This window comes from Gambusia affinis, linkage group LG23 (genome assembly GCF_019740435.1).
Source record: "Gambusia affinis linkage group LG23, SWU_Gaff_1.0, whole genome shotgun sequence".
NCBI classification, from domain to species: domain Eukaryota; kingdom Metazoa; phylum Chordata; class Actinopteri; order Cyprinodontiformes; family Poeciliidae; genus Gambusia; species Gambusia affinis.
The window spans coordinates 14833211-14849494 of NC_057890.1; the positions used below are offsets into that span (position 1 = coordinate 14833211).

General features: G+C 38.5%; 2 protein-coding genes across 3 annotated transcripts in view; one reads left to right on the top strand and one right to left on the bottom strand.

The window, feature by feature from the left end:
* The first annotated feature begins 2057 nt into the window (after window positions 1-2057).
* On the top strand, window positions 2058-6609 carry LOC122826306 (NADH-cytochrome b5 reductase 3-like). The gene is made up of 9 exons (XM_044108007.1): window positions 2058-2401; window positions 2662-2787; window positions 2894-2966; window positions 4033-4139; window positions 4224-4353; window positions 4623-4706; window positions 4999-5084; window positions 5164-5263; window positions 6014-6609. The coding sequence occupies exons 1-9, from the start codon at window positions 2381-2383 to the stop codon at window positions 6184-6186; spliced, it is 900 nt and encodes a 299-aa protein (XP_043963942.1). The 5' UTR covers window positions 2058-2380; the 3' UTR covers window positions 6187-6609.
* Window positions 6610-6663: 54 nt separating this feature from the next.
* Window positions 6664-16284, bottom strand: part of LOC122826304 (liprin-beta-1-like) — a 107061-nt gene continuing 97440 nt past the window's right edge. The window contains exons 11-30 of one of the 2 annotated variants that reach the window (XM_044108001.1): window positions 15279-15371; window positions 15098-15136; window positions 14512-14611; window positions 12915-12976; window positions 12774-12840; window positions 12450-12568; window positions 12216-12289; window positions 11109-11163; window positions 10825-10969; window positions 10394-10529; window positions 10199-10321; window positions 9053-9203; window positions 8776-8887; window positions 8605-8693; window positions 8288-8410; window positions 8096-8221; window positions 7834-8022; window positions 7591-7749; window positions 7444-7509; window positions 6664-7365 (exon numbers count right to left, since the gene is read on the bottom strand). In XM_044108001.1, the coding sequence (XP_043963936.1) occupies window positions 7282-7365; window positions 7444-7509; window positions 7591-7749; window positions 7834-8022; window positions 8096-8221; window positions 8288-8410; window positions 8605-8693; window positions 8776-8887; window positions 9053-9203; window positions 10199-10321; window positions 10394-10529; window positions 10825-10969; window positions 11109-11163; window positions 12216-12289; window positions 12450-12568; window positions 12774-12840; window positions 12915-12976; window positions 14512-14611; window positions 15098-15136; window positions 15279-15371 (2112 nt within the window). In that variant the 3' untranslated portion in view covers window positions 6664-7281. The remainder of the gene's footprint in view (window positions 7366-7443; window positions 7510-7590; window positions 7750-7833; window positions 8023-8095; window positions 8222-8287; window positions 8411-8604; window positions 8694-8775; window positions 8888-9052; window positions 9204-10198; window positions 10322-10393; window positions 10530-10824; window positions 10970-11108; window positions 11164-12215; window positions 12290-12449; window positions 12569-12773; window positions 12841-12914; window positions 12977-14511; window positions 14612-15097; window positions 15137-15278; window positions 15372-16284) is intronic. The other variant, XM_044108002.1, reaches the window with a different exon arrangement.

Below are 16284 nucleotides of genomic sequence, written 5' to 3' on the forward strand. Positions count from 1 at the left end.
TCCCAAATCGGTAGCTGGAATCCAAATACCAACTTCAGCTTTGTGGCTAGCCCTGCAAGGACCTAGTGTAAAATCGCGAGCCGCTTATCCCCGAAGGTGGACGTGCAAATCCAGTTTGAAGAGTCTGGCTCTTGTGTTTTTGCAATTAGCAGCTGAAGTCAAGTGCGACTGAGATTTTAAGAAGGGGGTAAAAACTGCCCATTATCAAAATTTCACAAATCAGAAAAAGTTTCACAAATCCTAAAAATGGTTTTAAATATTCTGCTATTAGAGCAGAATAATCCAGTCCAGGTTGAAGTGATTAGGTAGTGTAGTATTTAACTAGAGTAGATTAAAGATGCGGCTGGTAGTAAAAAATTAGGTGGAATCGCCCTTTTGCCATTTCCCGAATCGGAAACCAATGTCAGCTTCCTGCAACAACGTCATCGGTGGAAAAAGACAAACAACTTAGAATAAGGTTTCTGAAAAATAACTTACCGAATAAAGAACGCAGCAATTTCAAAAATGGCGCTCCCGCGGCCTACTTGCCATCACTGCGGCCTACTCATGGGTCAAGTACACGACGCCATACTAGGCCTCGATCAACAATGACACGATTTCAATAGGGTCCACAACGGTTTCAGTCATAAGGCTGGGCGTCCACTCGGATTCCGCGTCTTGGGAGATCCGAAAATATCATTTTTAATCCAGGTCCCAAAGTTCAAGATCATCAGACCAACAGATTCGTGTCTCACTGCGGCCGGGTGTTTGCCGCATCTTTTTTAAAAGACGCTCACGTAAAGCTGCGTCAAATTTATATCCAGCATGACGCATGCGCGTCACGCTTATTAATAACAAAAATGGCGCCATTCGCCTCTGCTGCCAGATTTGACATTTTCCAGTCCAAACACAGGGTAAAGCTAAACCTGTAAAACCTGCACAACTTCAAAGAAACAGTTCGAATCTAAACCTGTAATAAAACTCATGTTAATAGCATTATATGTTTTATCATTATCTATCCATAATATATTTTTAGAATAATTTAGTCATTCATTTATTAAATCTCTTCACTGTCCATAGATCTGTCTTTTGATCTGTCTTTAAATAATATAAGCTTATTCATAAATTGCTTATTTAAAAATGACAATAAACAACAAAGTTTTGTAAAATTATTTTTTCTTCAATTTTGATTAATTTATACAACAACGTGCATAAATTTATTATTTTATTTATGAAATAATAAATTAATTATTATATGGAGGAGAAACAAATCCAAACAAATAAAGACATAATAAATAGTAAATTCATTGATTTATGCAATATGAAAACAAAGACAAATATAAAACTTAGATAAACGAGAATAATCAAACAGCAAAACAAAATTTTTATTTATTGAAATACATTGAACATAAAATAAATAACTACATACAAGACAAAAGGAAGAGAAAAACTGAAATAACAAAGTGTAAAAGTAAATGAATAAACCAAATGAAAGTCAAAGACATACATTGATCCTTAAATTACAAGGCAAAAACAAACAGAATAAATTCCTATACAAGCAGAGGTTGTCAGAATGAGATGCCTTTCTGTTCAGTTGAAGCTACTTTGACTTTCAGAATAACTAACGGATAGTTTAAATATTTTTCTACTTATAAACAAAACATATGAACTGTGGATAAAAATGAATAAACTTGAATATATTTAAAAAAGTCCAATTATTTTTGTTAAAATTGATCATTAGGCTTACTGCATTCATTCACCCATGTTTATACATGATGTACTTGAAAATAAAAACTAATTCATAGATTCAATTGGTTCACTTTTGGGCTATCAAAATATCTCCTCAATTTATTAAGTATTTTATTTTTGTGAGAAACTGAATTTTGGGGTTTCAGAATCAGATATTAACAGAAATGGTTTAAATCAGGGCCGGCATCCTGCATGGTTTGGAACATTGACATACTTTTCAACATGTCAATGTTCTTCTTAGGCCTTCTAACGAGCTATCATTTGATCCAGGTGAGTTAAACCAGGAAGAAAACTAAAACATGCGGGCTCTCAAGGACCTTTATTATATACCTTGAAGTTGTTTGCAAGCTTCCATAATCAAGAAAAGAAGAATCGGTTTCACTGTTTAGCTAAATTATTTAAATTAATGTTCTTTAATTTCTACTTTAAATTACTGATGCACATTTGGTTCTCACTTCTAATTTAGAACTTAGTTCAGCGTAGAAAAATGTTTTTTATATACAAATGCTTTAATTTTGAAAAGCTGTAACCGGATGTGGTTTGACGTTCACACATAATAACGACCTAAACTTCCGTTACCGTTACAGTGGTACACTCCTCCCGAGCTGCGCTTTCAATAAACAAGCAAGCTAGTGGTCTGACCGGACTGAAAATGTTGTCTTACATCATTGGGGTGAGTTTTTTTTTGCTCCTTTGCAACATTATTTAACTCGTTTAAGTTTAGCTAACTTATCAGAGCTAACATTACCCAAAACGCAGTTTTTCCACATGAAGTCCAGTCGTTCTCCCCGTAGTAATTTGCGTGACTCATTTCTCCTGTTAAGGGGGGATTAAACTAAGATGACTTTTAGTTGTGACAACGCCCCGCAGGGCTCCTATACAGCCTGTAGCTAATGCTAGCCGGTGGTCTGCTGTCTGACCTTCATTTCGCAGCTGATCCGAGGAGGCTTTGACAGCATCCTCAACCTCATCTTCAGGCTGCTGTTCTCCAAGAGGAGACCTGCCATCACCTTAGAGGACCCCAACATCAAATATGCGCTCAGGTTAATCGACAAACAGGTAAGAAAGGGGCTGTTTAGCGACGTCTGCTAATGTCTGCACACTCTGCTGGTGCTTTCACGTGACAGCTGAAGTATTTGATCTGATTGTGTTTTGTTTGCTTCAGATAGTGAGTCATGACACAAGAAAGTTCCGCTTTGCCCTGCCTTCTCCTGAACACGTCCTCGGCCTGCCTATTGGTCAGTATGAGCCTCTAAAACACACACACACACACAATTTAGGCCAAAAGAGTATGTATTAGAAAGTAGTAATTGGGTTAAGAAACTCACGCACAGTATTCACTTCTTATGACTTTATTTCGACCACTAAGGCAAGATTTTGTGCACACCTAGTAGATTTCTTTTAACAGAGTTCCTCTACCCATATATCTACAACAAGAGTTGCTGAAGGCCTCTTGGCTCTGCTATTATAGATATCCATATCATCTCATAGCATTGGAAATAAATTGTCATTACAACACTGATGTGTGCAGTAGAGGTGGGCGATAAGGACTTAAATCTTTAGCACAATATTTTGTCATGCTATTGTGATAAGAGCCGCTTATTTTTTCCTATTACAACTGCATTAATAGGAATGCAAGCACTAATCACAAAGAAATTTGATTGTATCACCAAACTGCACATGGTACTTATTGACGTTTTCATTGACCAAACTGGGAAAAAAAAGTAAAACTATCAATCCTGACAATAAGGACTATTTTGGGGTGTTTAAACACCATTAATTGGAATTTTATTTCATAATATATCCCAATTAATGACGACAAATTTATTCTCATTAGTGGGCATTTACCTAGTATTAACATTGCAAAGGTCTGTTTGGATTAGATCCCAGTGCAACACTCTGTTGGATGGAGTCTCTCACTAGAGTAAAGTGCTAAAAGAGTTTTGGAATCTCCTTCCTTGATCTTTGTAATGTTCTCCAGCAAACCTCTGAGGCGTCACAGAAAATATGTATTTATGCTGAGAAACAAAACAACATGCAGGTGGACTCTTCTTTGATTAAGCAACTTTTAGAGGAAATGAATTGCCCTGGATTAGATTGAAGTGGAACTTAATAAATTCACATTTTACCGATTCTCAATTGTAAAAACTTTAAAAACCATTTTTCATTTTCCTTCTGTTACATAACAGAAGTGCAAAATTATTTTAAAGTTCAAGGGTTTCTAACTTTTTAAAGTTTTAGTGGCTTTTCTCAGAATTATAAAAGCTAAATAAAACTGATATCCATCTCTACTCTCGCCTTCAGGGCAGCACATCTATCTGTCCACAAAAATAAACGGGCAGCTCGTCGTCCGCCCGTACACGCCCGTCTCCAGCGATGATGACAAAGGCTTTGTGGACCTGGTGGTGAAGGTGAGGACCAGAAGCAAGTCGCTTCTCTGCCTATTTATTGAATTTCATGAATTTAAATGTCTTCTATCTGCTTTCCTCTAATAGGTTTATTTCAAAAATGTTCATCCTAAATTCCCAGAAGGTGGGAAGATGAGTCAGTATTTGGAGAGCCTCAAGCTCGGCGACACAATTGACTTCAGAGGACCCAGCGGTCTTCTCATCTACAAAGGCAAAGGTGAGACCTGCTTGATTTAATAAATTTTCACCTTTGAAAAAAATAAAAAAGGTTTTGGAAAATGTTTGAGTTTCCCATGTTTATTCTTTTTTTGTAATAAAACTGGACAGATGATTCTAAAATGTACAGAATGTTTGAAAGCTGTTGTACAAATCTTGAAAATTAAACTCTTAAGAGAAATAAAAAGCCCCTGCATGCTGAATTAGCCTCATTGCTAACAGCTGCTCGTCTTTGGTGAATGAGAACTGATACTGCTGCTGTTTCTGCAGGGGTTTTTGCCATTCAGGCGGATAAGAAATCTCCAGCTGTGACCAAGACTGCCAAACATGTGGGCATGATCGCTGGAGGAACCGGTGAGTTAGAAAAACTCACATCTGCACCCTACCTGCTTCAGAGATGGTATTATGCAGTTTTTCAACGTAATTACTTGAGGAGCTGATTTGATGCTGCAGAGTTGTAAGGTACTTGTACAGAGATTTTGTCATGAGAAACTTTCATTTGTGATTCTCAAGAGTTCAGATTAATCTGATCAGCTGATTCTTTCAAACACAAAAGACTCCATTATTTAGTCACCGATATTTATCTAAATTGAAAAACTGTGTGTAGTTACTCATAACAGCAGAGGCTTTCCTGTTCTTCCTGCAGGAATCACCCCCATGCTGCAGCTCATCACTGCCATCATTAAGGATCCTCAGGACCAAACGGTGTGTTATCTGCTGTTTGCCAACCAGGTGAGGTCCACAATTTATCAATAATGTTCTGCACATCAGAAGGAACCGTTGTACAATAACCCAACTCCTGTGTCCACAGAGTGAGAAGGACATCCTGCTGAAAGACGAACTGGATGAGATTCAAGCCAACCATCCAGACCGATTCAAGCTGTGGTACACAGTGGACAGAGCGCCTGAAAGTAAGTCCTGGAAGAGTGTAAATCTGTCAGGTTTAAAAGCACTTCAAATGTCAACTAACCATTTAAGAACAGTGTTCAGAAGACTTAACCTTGTTAAAGTGAGCTGCAAACGCTATACTTAGCTATAAAACTATTAATTTAAATCTGTAAACGCATCATGACGTGATATATTTTCAATTGAATAAGTCAGATTTGTGCATCAGAGAACAAAAAGCAAAGGACTAAATACAGAGTCTTGAACTCTTAATGCAGGATATGCAGTTCATGTACAGTGTTGCACATTAATATGCTCTGACCATTTTGCATAAATTAAGCTAGTGGAAATCAATCTAGAAATGTATAGTTTGTTGCTAAGTGCAAATCTTAGTTCAGCTTTTTTAGTTAATGTTTTGTAAACTTGCCAGATTTTGACCAGTTTAAAAAAATGCAAGACTCAAGGTTTACATCCTAGTATTTTTACCCACCATGTATCTAAGCAAAGTTAATTTCACAGCATGAATAGTAATATGCAGTTTTTCCTTTGAGTGGGGAAAGTGGCACCATCTAGTGGACATAAATGAGGTTAAAGATCAAGTCAGAGGTATATTTCTTTACAGCTAAACTATTAAGACGTATTTGTAGTTTGATTCCTCACTTTTTTTAAATATTCAGCTTCAAATGTTGACTTGAAATTGTTGCAGTTCCATGTTTTCACCAGCAGATGTCAGTAAAAAAACAAGCTGTCTTACATTCTAACTTTTCTGTGCTCAGAGTGGGAGTACAGCCAGGGCTTCATCAATGAAGACATGGTGAGGAACCATCTGCCCCCTCCTGGTGATGACACGCTCATCCTGATGTGTGGACCTCCACCCATGATCCAGTTTGCCTGCAACCCCAACTTGGACAAAGTGGGCCACTCCCACAACCGCAGGTTCACCTTCTAGACGTCGGTCCATTTGGTTGTTTAAGGGCTTTGTTATTGTCTCTGCCCTTAAGGCACTAAAACAGAGGGATTTGCACAGTTTAAACAATATTTATACAGCTATATTATTGATGCAAAGGAATCTCAGCTAAGACCAAACCACGGGGGAAGAGTTGGATAGGCCAGGAAGTTGGGAATCATGGTGAGATGGGATTTTTAGTTTGGTGTTGAGACATTTGAACAAGGTTGCTGTGGCTTTATGGCTGTTCATCTAGTGCCTTAAAAACCTGCAGAACTCTGTTTTGTGTTTAAGGTCATCACTGCTTTATTGCTTTTGAACGTCACCAAGTTGAACATGTCAGTTTTTTGCTAAATGTTACCTGAAGTGTAAATCTGGTTGCTTGTATTTCACATGGAGCATAAAAATCTGTTGCTACTGAAGAAATGTCTGCGGTTGTTTTTTGGACAGCAACTTCTCCTACTAGAACAGAAAAAAGAATTTAAACATTTATTTCTTCACTTTTATTACCAAAACAATTCAAATTCAAAGATTTGGATTCTAAAAACAGTTCTTTGGTTACAAGTTGCTCACTTAGTGACTTCCTGCTTCACAGTTTTTGGCTTAAAGGGACAGTGCAGGACTTTTAAATGGACGCATGTTAAACTTTAAGCAGGTGCCTCTTGCCTTTCTCATGACACTGCAGTCATTTCAACACAAGTCCTGTCTTAAAATTACCTCAAGACATCCAACTGCTTAGAGTTTAACAGAAGCTCACTTTTAAAAAGTCAGTACTATCCCTTTAACCTCAATGTAGCTTACAGTGGCACAAATGTTAAATTTTTCTTTGGAGTAGCGATGAGCAGTCACAATTCACTCCTGAAACTACACAGATTATTTCTCTAAGGTGAATTTTTTCCTGATTCTCAAAACTAAACTCTATTGCAGGTAATACAATGACTGCTCAGAACTACTCCACAGGAAGCTGCCGAACCTACATTTTTGTAACAAATCAGCCTCCTCTACTGCAAACAAAATAACAATTTTCATGCATATTGTGAGAAACCTCAATAAATACAGTATGGAGACTAAATATTTTGGTCAGATGTAACGTGCTTCTCAGGAGGAGTTGAGAGTTTCTGTTTTGTCCTCAGAGGGACAAATTGAGATCACCTGGAACAGCTCATCCTCCTTCAGCATGCTCTGAAACAAACAAAGTAACATTTCATATTTCCAGTAAATATGGAAACGTTATACTAGCAGATCAGCTAGGCCTCATACCGTCAGGTTGTTGATTCCCTCTGAAAACGCTCCAATCTCTCTGACTGTTCCTTCAGAATCCTCCATCTGCGTGGAAAAGGAGACATGGCTCAGATTATGTCTAGTAAACCTAATCTAGAATGATTTGCAGTGGAAACACCTCTCTACCTGCTCAAAGTGGTCCAGAGTTTCTTCGTAGATACGGACGTTTCTCTGGAAGCTGCTGCTCTTTGGCATCTCCACGTTCATAGGACAGATGTAATCCTCTCCGTCGTCATGACGTTTCCTCCTCAGAGAGCCAAAACCACCAAAAGATGAACGTCTCGGCTGAAACAAACGGAAGTTCTGCAAGTGAAATTTTTCCAAAAAGACTTTAAACCCCAGAAGCAGATTTGCAGAGTGATTAATTACCTTAACCTTAGCGGTTGCTGTGAGGACGCTGTAATCTGGGTTTTCCAGACATTCCTGTTTGAGGCTTTGCGCCTCTGAGCCGACCAGCAGGTGGAAGTGTGTGGCCAGGTGGCGTCTCAGCAGGGTTTTACTGGGAGGAATGTTGAGCAGGAGGGCGAGCGCTTCCACGTTGAATCGAGGCTCCAACACCTTCGAAACGCACACAAAGCACTTAGTCGATTCGATTCTGGAAGTTCCTGACTAAAAACATTCAAGTTTTCACCATCAGTCCTCCATGAACTCCACTCCCTCTAAGGTTGGGCGCGTATTCTGCCAGATCCACGGAGCGCAGCCACTCCATCACTCTGTGGTTGGTCCATCGAGAGATCTCAGCCGGCGTGATGTTGCTCTGCACAAACAAAATGAAATGTTAGAAAGCTGTGAATCAGAGCAGAAATGTCAGGTTTCGTAATACCTCATCAGAAGGGCGGCGCCTCAGACAGTTGGGTTCATAGGAGTTGAGACGCAGAACCTGGATGGCTCTCTTGATGCTGAGGTGATGAAGAACACTCCCGACCTTCAGAGACAGCAGGTCTTCCTACGAAGGACGAAGAAACGGCAGCAAAGTCATAACATCTTCATTCTTTTGTTTATTTTTAACAATCAAATTCTACAAATGACCAAACTACTAGATTCAGGTGTTTTAAATCAGAGAATAGAGTTATAGTAGTAGAGAAACATTTTTCTATTATCTAAACTTGTTGAGAACCTTGTAAAAAGCTCCCAGCTCACCACCGTCATGTAGTGCAACATACGTCCATCAACTCGGGCTTCATCGAAGTTGCTCTTGTACTGTGGGAGGCCGATGTCATCCAGCCATCCTGAAAAAGAAAACATCAGAAACTAAACCCGCTGCTGGAGACAGCAGGTCTGCTCTGTCTGCTCTGAAACCCAGTCACTCACTGGTGACCCAGTTGTGGTCCAGTTTGCCCTGAAGGTCATCGCCTTCTGAGCCAAGAGCCTGCAGGGCAAGCTGCAGCTTCTTCCTGTGGAGAGGCAGCTTCATTCCCAACTCCTAACAGGGAAAACAGGAAGAGTTTCAGAGTAAATCTACTTAAAGAGAATCACATCCTGTTTATCTCCTAATAAATGAATAAAATACATGAATCTTACATCAGTGTGATTCTAAACCTTACTAAACAAGTCAAGTTGTAATTTGTGAACAGAAAACTACTCCCACCTTCTCCAGGTCATGTTGTGATGCCTGCAGTAACGTTTGTCCCGATTTGACCCAGTTCTGACCCTGAGCTGAGTACAAGCCGAGGCCCTGCTCCTGTAGCCAGGCACAAACATCCTCTTTCCTCCACCGAGAGAAAGGAACGTCAACGGCCCTGAACACAGACACACGACTCGGTTAGTCATTTCAGCAGGAAAACCCATCCATTATCAGCAAACTAAATCAAAACCATTATTCACACAAAATGGCGCAGATGGGGACAATGATTAAGATTAAAAAATAAATAGACAAAGTGAAAAAACAGGTCTTTAGATGTTAAATGATTTCCGATTCTATAATAAATAATTTACGTCATTTGGGTCTTTTTGTTTACCACCTTATTACTTTATTTTTAATCTATTAGAGCTGGATACGTATGGCATGATGTCAGAAATAAACTAAAATGAGTTTGTAACGCTTTCGCCTGAATGAACATCATTCATGCTAAACAAACGTCACTATTTTGTGTCCTGATTTATGCAAACAGGAAGAAAAACAACAACCATGGCGGACATTAATGAGGATTAAATTGTTAATGTGCCGTCTCTGGTCTGATAACAGTTCTAAAAATCATAAGATACGCTCCACTATTAGTTTCCCCGTTTACTTCTGCAGTTCCTGACACTTCTTCTTCATGGCGCTCGCTACATTTGGCACTACTGCGCCCTCTACTGCACATGTGGCACACTTTCAGGTTGTTTGCAGTTCACATACAAGTTGCATATATTTGGACACAATCTGATTTAATAAAAAAAGTAGGAGTTGAGCATTAAAGCCTGCAGTGTTAATGTAGCATTAGTTAGCTATAAGGTAACTAAATGACATCAATAAAAGTACAGAATTTTTTATTTTTCCACAAATTGTAAAAAGTATTTAATAGGTTTAATTAGCTTCGACTTCTCTGATTTATTTTAGACCTAATTTGACTTTTTCCTGAGTTATTAATTTACTGTTGTAGCTGAGTGTTAAATGTACATGTGAAGTAAAACGAATTGAGAACAGAAGATATGCCAACAGAAAGCAGATATGTATAAAAATAAATACTGACAGGTTAATTACTGGCTCAGATCAAACAGTTGGTATAAGTAGTTATTGCAAATCTCAACTTACTTGTGTTTTGAGTCGCGTGACCAGCCGAGCCGAGGCCCGGCCGTGGCTCTGACCCCGCCCCTCCTGAACTCCGTCTCAGCGCCATCGTCCAGGTTAAACGAGGTGGAGTGGCTTCTCTTTAACCTGCAACAGATGCATGTTTAAACATACAAACTCTGAGTCCAACCAAAGATCACTCTATACACCATGCTTTACCTGCCAAAGAATTTCCTGAACCCGCTTGACTTCTTCTTGGTTTCTGGAGACGACGGAAGAGGAGCCGCATCGCAGGGTTTCTGTGGAGGAACCCCAGCGAGGTCGAGGTGATCTGTGCCTTTACGTTCAGTCTCAGCTGTCAAAGATAAAGCAAGGTACACAAGATCAGAGTTTGTTTCATTTAACCTCACAAAATAACATTTAAATACATGCATTTTGTTCCGACTTTTGCAAAATACTGGGGATTTCTTCAACTGATTTGCTGTCATGTAAATAAAAAAACAATATGATGTCTCTATCATCACTGCAGAATCAATTTTAGGTCTCATTCTTAATGAAAAATGACACTACGTGCATTCAGTGGTACTCCAGGTACAGTATCAGTTAAGAAACCATAAAAGTGATAAAAAAAAAAAAAATGCTCTGCTCACCCAGGTTTGGTGAGCTGGCCATTTGTTTGCCGCCACGCAGCTTAAAAAAGCCACGGCCAAATGAAGCACGAACTTTCTTACTGCCAAAATTTCCGTCACTTGTGTTCCCCTTAGAAGAGGAAGCAGTTCCTGATTTGTTCTTAACCTAAAAGAAAAAAAAAAAACAACAACTAGATGGCAGCAGAGGTACTTACAGGACAGCTGGAGAATCAAAGCTCAATAAAATATTTATCTTTAAATAAATTATAGATATATAGCACTTTATGCTGTTCAGGTGGTTCTACCTGCTCAGTGCTGCCAGTTACAGCTGAACCGTCACCATGTGAATCATCTGAGGAGCTGAAAATAAAATTCAAACGGCAGTCAGAAACAACATAAACATGTTGTTCAAACATCTACTGAAAAACCAGCAAATCGGAACTGAAGGAAAACGCAGCACCAAGGATCAAGTTCTACTTTCTACAAGGACAACTGAGCTACGGTGAATAAGAAACACAAACTGCTTTTATACTCAACTAGTTTTGTTCTTAACTTCCTTAAGGTTTATGTGCAGATTTAGATTTTCTCCATATTTAGAAAAAATCTAAAGATGGTGACCATGTTTCATTTGCTAATTTTTTTTAAATAGAAAATTACAGAAATAACCAGAGTGAGGATGCAAACATTTCATTAGGACAAACGGGTTCTGCTAGTGGGCTCACATAAACAATCAGTTCACGTAAAATCACATGGTTTTTGCTGCTGGTGCAAACTCAACCGAATGACTTCATAGTGTTTCAGTTGAGTTAACCACAAGGTTGGGAAAACAAGAGGTAACTGCAAAAGTTTTCACTCCTCATGCAATTTTAAACATTTACTTGTCTAACAACTAAAAACTTGAATTTATTGGGATTTTATGTGCAACACTAACCCAAAATAAAACTGAGGTTTACTTAAAAAAAAGATTTTAAAACGATAGCTTTTGTATTAACTTAAATACAAAAATGGTTGTTTATCAAATGACTCATCTAAATTCTTGTCAAGTTAGTATATAAGAAAAACAGAAACTACTGTCTTATAATAAATATTTCTAATATTTATTATAATAAATATAGTCTAATAACCATTTCTAATCATTAAAAGATCATCAACTTGTCAACATTTTCAGACTTTCAAGAGTAGTTGCCCCCTGCTGGCCGTTCGATGAAATGTAAAGATGGTTCCGTTGGCTCATTATGTTCAAGTCGTGAATGACTAACGCTGCTAAAACAGTGAAACTTAACATGTCCCAAAGCATAAGGACTCAAAAATGTTCCAAAGCAAATGGACAAGAAAACAGGACAAATTAATAATAATAATAATAAGGAAGGGAGCAGTAAAGTTCAGACAATTTATGTCTTAAATTAGTTTACCTTTGTGCTGCCTGCAGCTGTCGTTCTCTGTCCAGTTCATTCATTTCAGAGAGCACAGCTATGCATGGTATGGACTGAAAAAACAGGAGAAAAAATTGATTAATTCATAACAGAAGCTCTGAACTCTTCAGGGAGACCATTTCAGAGTGGGAGGCCGAGGTTGGAGCTTTTCTAAAGGAAGTTTCCAGTCTGGGGTTCATCCTGTGTCAGCTGTTTGGACAGAGTTGTGTTTACCTCATCACAGCTCCTTCCTGCCTCCCCCTCAAGCTCCAGGGTGACCTGATCCACCTCCATGGACAGAGAAAGCGAGGGATCATCTGTTATATCAGCGTAGTCGTCTTCTTTCAGCTTCTCTGTGAGAGAGCAGTGCATACAGTCATGCACCGAACCACAAAGACAGCTATCATCTCCTTTCAGAGCTTAGTCATCCTTAAGGCTCTAAAAATCTCAAAGAAAAAAGCTCGGCAGTCAAATATAGTTTTACTGATTGGGTCCAACATCATGGTGGGTTTGTTTGCACTTTATGAGTAATATTTGCAGAGTGAACCACCCTCTCACCTCTGACCAGCTCCTGTACTCTCCTGCACTTCGTCAGTGATTCCTCCAGCTCTTTAATCCTTCTCTCCTGCAGACAGAAACAATTATTTAGCGATGACGCATCTGGGAGGCTGGAGCAGCTGCTGACATGCTGCTCTGTACCTTCTCATCGTTCTCTGACGTCAGCAGCTCCAACACGCTCTTCATTTTCACCATCTCTGTATCTGGAAAGATAAAAAAACTAAAGTTTTGTTCTGGAATTTAAGCTCCAACTCCGTGTGGCTTTCAAGGAGCCAATAAAAACAAGAAATAATGAAGTCAACAGGGACTCAGGTTGCAGGGCAGCAGGGTTCTTATTTCAGCTTGTTGGTGCTAAAAGCCTGGACCAGTCAGTCAAATCTTTCCAGTCTCGAGTTTCCAGACTAACCAGTTCTTTTGGTCCACTTTTTAAAGTATAACTCTCAAAGTTCACCATTTAGATATGACATATATGAGCAGCTGGATAAATAAAATAATGATTCTTCATAAAAATAAATGTATACACATTTACAACCCTGACAATCCTCTTCATGAGTATTGTAAAGAGGAAAAAAAAAAAAAAAAGTATTGTGAAGAGGAAAAAAAAATCTCAGAAACAATCGTAAAATTCTGGAGGAGTCGACTAGAGAATTCCTTCAGGACTTTACGTCAGTTCAACATGTAAACAAAAATGTTCACCAACTCCAGGGAATAAAAAAAAATGCTTTTGATGTTCAAATGAATCTTGAGAAATATTTTCCAAAGAAACCAGTGTCTTCAGTCAGAGGGCTTCCTTAAATTCACTGCAATACATACTGCTACAAGATTCATTACAATAACTCGTTGAGGGATTTGAACGAATATCAGTTACGACAACATTTAATTTCCTTTTGGGATCAATAAAGTATTTTTGAATTTTAAATTAAGTCACTGGATGGATTCATAAATAAATAGAAGGACTGGGAAACATCTCCCTTCTCAAATGTTGACAAATATTTCTTAGTTGCTCCATAAACTGGTAACTTTAACTGATATTGAACAAGGAAGTCCCTCCCTCATGAATGTTTTCACATTAATGGATAATTGTTTGTCGAAAACATCGAGTTTAAGTAACTGCCAACTCCCACCTGCAGGTGGCAGTATTTCTTCTTTCTACTACATGGCCGCCTGTCACATTTCTTCCTCTATATCAATAATTTGGAAGGGGTTTTAATGAGGAAAACAGATAGTAAAATTCCTTGCAAATGTTTTTATAGTAGTCCCACAAAATCAGTGATTTTGACTGCAAAAAAAAAGAAAGAAAAAAAAATCTCAGAAACAATCGCAAAATTCTGGAGGAGTCAACTAGAGAATTCCTTCAGGACTTTACGTCAGTTCAACATGTAAACAAAAATGTTCACCAACTCCAGGGAATAAAAAAAAAATCCTTTTGATGTTCAAATGAATCTTGAGGAATATTTTCCAAAGCAGTAGGCACAGAGAAAAACCTACAGAGACACAATTTGCTTGATTTCATCTTAAAAAGTGCAGGGATAAGATAAAATCAGCTGAGAGTGGAAAGAGAAACGGAGCGATGTGTTCGGACCAATTCACAGCAAGACATGAAATTAGTTTAACTGTAATTAATACAGAAAATTGATGACACTCTGTGTATGCTGTGGCTGTAAGAATTTTTTTTTTTCAAGCGGAGAAAATGAGAAAAGAAACAAGGAATTCAGATTGTTGTGAAAACATTTCACACCTCTTTCCACCCCTGCGATATTGTTGTGGGTCTCTCCCCTCAGCCTCCTCAGCTCATGGTCTTGCTCCTCCAGATGCCTCTGCAGATCCTGCATCTCCTCCTGAACAGAGTCATGGTCAAAATGATTCAAACTGCAGCAACAGGAACTTGAAAAAGAGTCACATCTGAAAAGACATGAACCAGGCGGTTTGTTCCATTTTTCATCGTTTCTGACTCAGAGACCGAGGCAGGACAGCAACATGTTCAGCTTGTATACATTTTTCTTAAAAACTGTCCAGAAATCAGCCCTTCAATTAACCGAGTTAGAATCACACGTATGAAAAGTGGATAAGTTAGTATTTTAATCTGTGATTCCGACAGCATTCAGTGCAAACTTATGCAATTCACTGTATCAAACTGGTAAAACATGCAGAAAATTGAAGATGCTAAAGAATTACTTCTCCTCAGAAGATTAATGTTCAGAAAACTCAAGCGGCACTCATCGAGGCACTTACAAAAGTGTGATGAAAGTCAGGAAAGCAGTGTTCAGCAGGTGAGAAGTAGGAGCTTTTAGGAAGAAGAAACAGGCTGGAGATTAAACCTTCACCTCATCTCCAGTGAAGCGCTTTGAGTTCCACTTTGGATGCTTAAAAGGTAAGCAGGTTGCAGAAAGACATTAACAAAATGAAAGATGAAAATCAGGAGCAAAGTTAAGAGCTCAGGAACAAAATAATAAGCAGAGATGATTAGATGGGAGTAAGTTATGGTTGTTAGAAACAAACACTCACTTTGGCTCCTTTAAGTTTCCTCTCACACTGAAGTCTTTCATTCTCCATGTCCGTCAGCCTGAACCTCAGGTCTGTCACTTCCTGGTACAAACCCTAAGGAGGGAAAATAAAGATGAAATTATTAATAAACAGACACAAAGCACCACATGCAGATACTATTTAGAGAAGTTTGATTTTAGTATTAAGCAATAAAACAAACATAAAAAGAGGTACAAAGGAGTGACATGAAACTTAAGTTTTCAAACCAGAATTCTGAAACTTTTTCCTGGCAGAAAAAACAATTTTCAGTTTTATTTCTAACTAGAATGGATTTTAGCACAGCAGTTAATGTTTATTTGTTTTGCATATTTTAGCAATACAGTAGTTCAAAATGCTTTACATCAGTGGTCCCCAACCCCTACATGATTTAAAAAAAAACCCAGAAAAACTGGAGTGGCAAAATAAAGTAGTAAGTGAAGGTTGGACTAGAATAAATCTATGCTCCAGTTATTAATTAAAGGCAACTTTACAAGGCTGACTTTGAAACTGTCTTTATCTGTCTCTGAACATGCAGGTCCGTCACTACAGCCAGGGTTTGAGGCTGATCAGTAGTTTCTATCTGTAAGCCTGTTTCTACAAGTTTCACCAACTGAAGTTTAAGACCTTTTGATTTTAGTCAGATTTTTGACAACTTTTTTCTCGCTTGTGTTGCTGACGTGAACAAATCTGCCTTTTTATGGCAACGATATGAGCGAGCTATTCCATGCAATGTGTGTCTGCCAGGTAATTCAACATGATGATTGTAGGAGTTTAATTTAAAGTGGTGATGGAAAGAAAAATAAACATTCATAGATGAATAATCGTCTATGTGCCCTTTGTGCTTTTAGAGTCTTAAAAAAATCCACGTATTCAATCCCAGGCAGTAAAAGGAGACGATGGAAACTCTTACTTTTACTCTGGGAAGCTGAAATCTGAGTGGGCGGGGGGATTCTATCAGGAAACAGCTGCTCGAGTAAGAAGGGAGTTT